Genomic DNA, 7,726 nt, shown 5'->3' on the forward strand with positions numbered 1-7,726 from the left:
GTTTTCATGAGGGGAATAAATATATCATATTGTTTTAGGAGTATATATTATATAAAATATGTAATCTTTTTCCTTCAATAGAGTTTTTTTTCCATTGTGTTTTTCTTAGTAAGGTTTAATAAGACATATTTCATATATATATTTATGGGCATCTAAGGGGAAATATTATAAAAATTATAAAAATAAATAGATGTCCATTGCTTAGTGTCCTAAAAGCCATGTGTCAATCTTTATGTTGTCCATGTGCTTGTTATTCATGTTTGGTGTACATGGAAGACCACATTCTACTTACCACTTTACCTATAAATAGTGGCATTTGGTAAATCTTAAAATCACACATTGGTAAGAAATCCACTTCAAATTTCCACTAAATTTTCATAATTTTAATTATTTAATTATTATATTTATTATTATTATATTATATTTTCTCCATATCTGTTGTGTTTCGTTGTGCTCCTCACTTTCACAACATATTATTTATATTATATGTGCATTATTTTAGCATTTTAATTTGTTCCTGATTTGTTCATGTTTTATAAATTTATTTACGTTATTATGAAAATATCAATTTACCTCCTATGTCGAAATCAAATTCATACAAATGTGAAAGTATCGATGAAAACATTGTTATGGATAGATATTTTAAGAAAAGTCATATAAACAAATAAAGAAATTCAAAATAATATTTAAATAAGTAAATAAATTAAAATTTTCATTTTTTTCCCACGTTTAATGGATTTGATAGGAAATGTTAATAGCCAAAATTACGTGTGCTAATAATATTTTTCGTGTACCAAATGTCCACAATTTCGATGACGATGCTATTCAAAAATCAAAAGAGCAATATTTAGGTATAACCTAAGCTGCATTTAAATCTATATTTTTTCTTCTTTTATACATAAAAAGTATTTTTTTTTTAATAATTTCTTTTGAAATATATAAATTACAGCGTAGCAGATTTTAATTGTGTGCAAAGGAACTGCATAACAGATAGGTGGGCTTTAAATTTTTTTCCGAATCAAAACATACAACATTTGTTTGTTGTCGTTTGGCCACGATGGGCGTGAAGTGAACCACGAAAACGACGCCCCATATTGAATAAAACGCAAGCTTGTCGAGCAGTGTCGAGGATGACAAAGTTTGTAAAAATTAATCTTTGGTCCCAATTTGTGGCCCCCACCATCAATATCATAAAAAAACGATCCGACGGTCCACAGTTACCCCCACCTATTGCTTTCATACAAAAGCTTCAACTCTTGTGTATGGGACTTTATTACCCATTTTGGGCCCATAAATTTTGTGATTGCTTTGCTTATCATCAAAATAAGTTTAATCCATTCTCCTTTTCTTTTTGGTTTTTCCCTCAAGGTTCTTACAACGGACCAAAATGCAGTTTTGAATATTTAACTTTTTAATCAATACAATATTTTGTTATTATAATATGATTAATTAATTTTATTACAGACAAAATTTGAGTAGCATGTCTTGAATTATGTCAACAATATATTGTGTGACACACATATATATATTGTGATTTTGTCCTTTTTTAGAGTTAGCCTCTTGATTAAAAGTAAGTGTGTGCTTTGAGAGTTTTGAGCTTAGGATTTGTCTAAGTCTTAATCTTCATATATTGTTATAACAAGTCTTTGTATTCCTCATTGATGTTGTATTTACGGCAGCCATTGTAGAACTTGGGATTTTTTTTTTTTTTTTTTTTTTGTATATTAATCAGTCAAGTTACGTTCATGCTGATATTTTAAAAGCTACATCTACCAATTTTTTAGAAAGCATTTGGGATAAGAGTTATTTAATCGTTAGACCTACGATGTAATGAGTTAATAAATGGTAGATTTAATATTAATAAATGGAAAATTGTGATAAGTAACTAAAAGTAAACGGCCCAAATGTAAAATGACAAAATGCTTTACGTATTAGAAATTATAATTACTAGATTGTAGGATATGACTCATATGAGAGTAACTTTTATTTTTCCTTTCTTTTTGTACCCTAAGTACATACAAATATTAATAATTAGCCTTCAACTTTATAGATTTTTCTATTTTTTAAAAGAAAATTTAACAAACGGACCGAATTTGTTGCTAGATTTATGGATTTTTAAAAATGATCAAAATGGTCCCTTCTTAAATGTAAAGAGACCCAAATGAACATCCTAAAATTACAAATGATAAAATAAGAAAAAAAAATAATTATAAATATAGAACCAAAATAGAAATTTTAGAATAAACAAACAAAATGAACTATACTCTTGAAAGCACAAATTTTTAAAATAATATTTAAACCTAAAAATGTACATTCTAGCAATTTTTTAGAATATATTCTAGCATTTCTCCACTATAAAATATTACATAAAATACTTTTAAAAGTTTAGAAATTTATCCACAAGCTCAAACTTTCAATGATAAATGTGTAGTATAATCTAAAAGTAGCTACTAATAAACCATAGTTTAATTACATTAACTTACTAATCTTAGAGCAATGATGGAAGGTTGTAATCATTCACACTTAAAGCCATACAAGTTACTAAAACTTAATTTTTTTTTTTTTTTTAAAAAAAAAAAAACACATAACTTTATAGTTCACTAATTTAAAGGAGTGTGATGATATCGAGCGAAGCAAACAAAAGAATATTAAGACCACAATATTGGTTACACTTATAGCCAAAGGTGCCAAAATGACAAGGCTAGATTAGTTACATAATGTCTCTCAAAACTTTGTTTACAAATGTATCCTATATACCTTTCAAAAAATTGCAAAGATACATTTGAAAAAAATATCTGATAAAAAGAGTAACCGTGGCGAGTGATATGTGAACGAGAGATTATGTAGAAAATTCTAATACTATTGATATAGTACGGAAAGATTTTCATATTACATCCATTTATTACCTATCATCAAAATAATATTTAAGAATTATGTGAGACTCATAAAATGAGATAATAGATAATCTAATGGTATATTAAATACTGAATAGAAGTAGAATGTACTCCTGCAACATCATAATTTCTTTCATTAGGATCAAAGAAAGAGATGAGGGTTTTAAATTCACATTTTCAGGTTGAACTTTTCATATATAAGATGAAGAGTAAGCCAACTTTCTATTATATAATAGATATATGAATGCAATGTAGCAAAAACATCGATGAAGATCTATTAAGAAAACTAAATTTTTTCCAAAATGAAGAAACGCTTATTTTTTTTAATAAAGTATATTTTATAATATTTTTAGTATTATAAATTTTTCAAAATATCTATACATCGACATTTCTTTAAAATTGAAATTTTAACGTTAAGACTAAAACCTTTCAAACGACTCGGTCTTAGGATTGTTAGTATGACTTTCTATTATTTGCGAAAAAAATGACATTGAAAATATGATGTACATAGAAATTCAAAAAACGGTTAAAAGGCATCATGTCCTTGCAAAGTCATATGAAGTTCAAGATTTCACATTGAAAATATAGGGAGATCGCTTCATATTTTTTATAAAATATTTGACTTAATCTTCTTATTTCCAATTAGTTTTTAAGATAACTCACATTCATATCTTATATGATATTAAATTTTATGAACCCTAAATGAGTTTTCTATTAAAAAAAAAAAAATTATGATCTGATTTAAGATCGGTGAAATCAAAGAAAGATTAAAAAGTTTAAAAAGTTTCACAATTTCTATAAGACACATATATTACTCCTAAAATTATCAATTAATTTTCGAATATAAAATATGTTTATCTTATGGAATGACAAACTCCTCTTTAGTATTTTTAAATATATATAAGATTCCCAGCCATTAACAAGGCATCAACCATGTCCACACTTTTCTGTCTCTCTTCCTAAGAGAAATTTTATTATTAGATACTTTTTAAATAATTTTGAAGTATGAAAATTACCCAAACAAATGTTTGGGAGAATGAATGGAGTTGTAAATTTTAAGGAATTGTGAATCCCTAGAATCCACTATATTGAGAGTTTAATAAAACATAAAATTAAAGATTTTTTATTGTGAAGTTCATAAATCTATACTCACTAATGTATAATTCAACTAAATGATAATTGAGAGTGTTTTTTAAGATTTATATCACATACTTTTGTTGTCCAAATCAATACAATTTTAAAATTTTTCAGTTCATTTCTTCAATTATTTAATTGAAATTTTTAGACCAATATTTCAATTAGAAAACGAGATGAAAAGCTTAACTATGTGACAAACTGTGATTCAACAACGTATACCAAAAATTTTAAATTCTCTCCACTGTTCAATATGTCATTGACATCATTGAATTAATATTAACCATAACCTTTTTTAGGATTTTTATATTTCATTGAAAGGAACTAATTTATTAATTAAAGAAAATATAAAGTCCATGAAAGGCTTAGGCTACAAGGTGACAGAAACGCCCTCAAGGCCAAACGATCAGCAGCTGTATTACCATCTCTTTTCACTTGAAAAATTTGTCAACCAAATGGATCATTTTTTTTCATTCATCAAGACATAAATTAAAAATTAGCCCTGCTGAATAACTATTGATTTTTTTTTCTTTTTTTAAATTAAGCTTATCTACTGTTAGTCATTTATTCCTCACCATTTAAGGTCACATTCACCCATTTATAATAAAAATTAACATAATCATAATGAAATTCTATTGATAGATGAATCATGATGAACTAGAATCACAAATGTAATTGAATCACTTTTGATCACAATTACTTATAATTATATGAATATGTTATATTTACTGTGATAATAGCAATAATAATAACTATAAATATATGACACATTCATATTTCTGATAAACGTGAATGGATTGATCACTCACCGCGTGTCAACCAATTTATTTTTTTTATTATAAATTAGACAATAAATCCACATATTAATACAACCTAAACAAATTGATCACTCTCTACTCAAGAACTTAATTCATTAATACTTTTTCTTCTTATAAACATGGCCTAAAGTGGGTTTTGAAAAACAAAAAATATTTTTATTCTTCAAAATTGACTAAAATGTTTCAATATTTTAATAATTAAAAAAAGCATGGTAAATAAATTAAAGTACAAATAAACAATCAGGGTTTTAACTTTTTCTCAGCTTAGAATACCCCACCAATAAATATATCCAAAAAAGAAAAAAGAAATTCAAAGAAAATCAATCATTTAGAAAGGGACCCACATTTCATTTTCCTAGCTTAATGTACCCATCACCCATCACCCTCCACCCTCCTCTAACCCCTACTACTCCATTAAGTTACATCCAACTTCCACCTATAGCCACACACAAAAATTTGAAATAATAATAATATATAATAATATAAAAATTTAAATAAAAACATCTTCAAACTCAAACCAATAAACCAATAAAAAGACTTGCTTAGTAGTTATATATATTTTACAATAATTAATGGAACATCCATCCATTTCCCAGAAATTCACCGGTTACGCCAATATGGCTAAGGTGAAAAAATCAGATTAAAAAAAACAAAAACAAAAACAAAAAAGAAACGACTTGGGAGGAAATTATATTCCTTCCTTTACCAACAAATATTTACGTCCTAAAATTAAAAACTACATGTCGTCAAATTAATTCTCTCATTCTCATCCTTTCTTTTTCAAAATATTTCAATCCTCGAACCCAGTTTTTTCCCATATTGCATTTCTTACCCTACTCAGATCTCTCCCTTTCAACGTCCTCCCAATTCCTTCATGAACCGAAAACGATGCGATCCTCGTCCTCGCCATTTGCCTCGCCAAAAACTCGTGAGGCGGCACTCTCATTTCTTCATCCTCATCTTCATCCTCCTCCAAATCATCCTCGTATTCCATACGCTTCTCTCTGTATTCCTCTTTCAGAATCTTCGACCAATCCGGAATATTCACCGGAAACGACGATGCTCCACCGCCGCCGGCCTCCACTCGTTTCGACGAAGGTTTCTTCGAGATTCGCGTCGCCGTCGCTGGAGATCTCGGCGATTTCGAACTACCGGAGTTGTAAATGTCAGATTCGTTGAGTTCGAAGGATAAATCGGATGTGAAGGAGTGGTGGTGGTGGTGGCCGGCGATGTCGCCGGTGAGGAAACGGTAGTTGGAGCGACCGTAACAGCTTTTTCCGGTCGCCATAGAGAAAGAAAGGAGATATGTGTAAGTACTGGTTGGGGATTTTTAGAGAAATTTTGTGGAATCGTTTGGATTCTCTAATCTGAGAAGAAAATAGTTGGGGTTTGGATTGATTTTGTTAAGCGCATTTTATAAACGCTTTTTGAGGATGGGTCCTTGAGGTTAGAGGGTTTTTCATTACTGATAATGGATAAGGCTTTATGATTTATTTCACTATGCAGTTGTAAGTTCGAATTTACTAAAATGTCCTTCCTGCGATTTTCATGGAAATGACACGTCGGATATTTCAATTTATCCACTCAAACGCTCTCTTTTTTCTTCCATTTGTGAGGATTCAGTGAATCGCACCCCATGATAATCAGGAAAGACGGTTCGTCGGTGTCAACCGTCAAGGAAATGAATGGAGCCGATGGTTGCCACGTATGAGATGGAGTTGAAGCCTAGCCATTGGGTTACGCCACTGGAAAGGGCATTATGGGAAGAGGAAAATGGCTGGAGTCAATTTTTGTCGCGACGTGGGTGGGGGTATTGAAGACTTGAGATTTGGATAAAGAAGAAAGTTAAAGAGGACATAGAACGGGAGATTTTTTTTAATAAAAATATTTTGATGTATTTTTAGCTACATCCCAATTTATTTAATAATTTAATTGTAATTTACAATGTGATAATTTTTTTAAATTTGTTCTTTTGGTGTAATTAAATGAAATTCATGTTATTAAAGGAAAACCTCTCGTTTTTATTACATTAACATAAGAATTTATATAAAAAATTTTAAATTTGAAGAAAAACTAAGACCTACCCAAAAGAAGCTTATTAAGCAAAACACTATTATAACACACAAAATAAAATAATTTTTTCCAATCTCAATTATAAGAGCAATCACTCACATCATTTTTTCGTTCTCAAACTAGAGAATACATCACAATAATTTAATTAGAAAATCAAAGTTATACAAAAAAATTCATTGCTTTGAGCTCATCAGTTTCATGAAATTTTTCGTTGTGGAAGCATCGCTCTTCTAATATTTTATAAAAATTGAAAAGTGTGCAATACGAACAAATAAGAATAATTCGTGGTTTTTTAATGTATTGGAAAGAAATAAAGAACAAAAAGAGAGAGAGAGAGAGAAGAGAGGTGATAATTGGGTGAGAAAAGAGGACGCGTGGCGAGATTCTGTTGCAGGCAATGGAAGAAGTATGATTGCACGTGAAGTAGGCCCCACGCTTGGATCTCGTGCGTTTGGTTGCCAGCTGGCCTTGTTACGCTCTTGTCCTCTCACAAGCGACACCTCAAAATCTCTCTTCCATTTTCCAATATCTCGTCCTCTTCTTTTTTCTCGCCATAAATTCTTCCTCATACCCCTTGTACAATTGGATTACGTTTTCAGTCATTATTTTTTAGATTTTAGAAAATTTTAAATCTCCACTTATCTTTTAATAGACCAAAATAAATAAATAAATAAAACTAGTTTGTTTACTTGGTATTAAATATGTATTACTCACCTCAAAATTAGATGTTCGTAAGTTTAGAATCTCATCCACAATTATAAATTTTATTATATAAAAAAATTAAAAATGATTGACAAATTAGAGATA

General features: G+C 29.1%; 1 protein-coding gene across 1 annotated transcript; it reads right to left on the bottom strand.

Moving 5' to 3' along the window:
* Positions 1-5,367: 5,367 nt before the first annotated feature.
* Positions 5,368-6,786, bottom strand: LOC120088567 (protein S40-4-like). Its single transcript, XM_039045961.2, has one exon. It carries the CDS (start codon positions 6,132-6,134, stop codon positions 5,637-5,639), a length of 498 nt encoding a protein of 165 aa, XP_038901889.1. The 5' UTR covers positions 6,135-6,786; the 3' UTR covers positions 5,368-5,636.
* Between the last annotated feature and the right edge of the window lie 940 nt (positions 6,787-7,726).

The sequence above is a fragment of the Benincasa hispida genome, chromosome 10 (assembly GCF_027475165.1).
Source record: "Benincasa hispida cultivar pf3 chromosome 10, pf3_genome.v1.1, whole genome shotgun sequence".
NCBI lineage: Eukaryota > Viridiplantae > Streptophyta > Magnoliopsida > Cucurbitales > Cucurbitaceae > Benincasa > Benincasa hispida.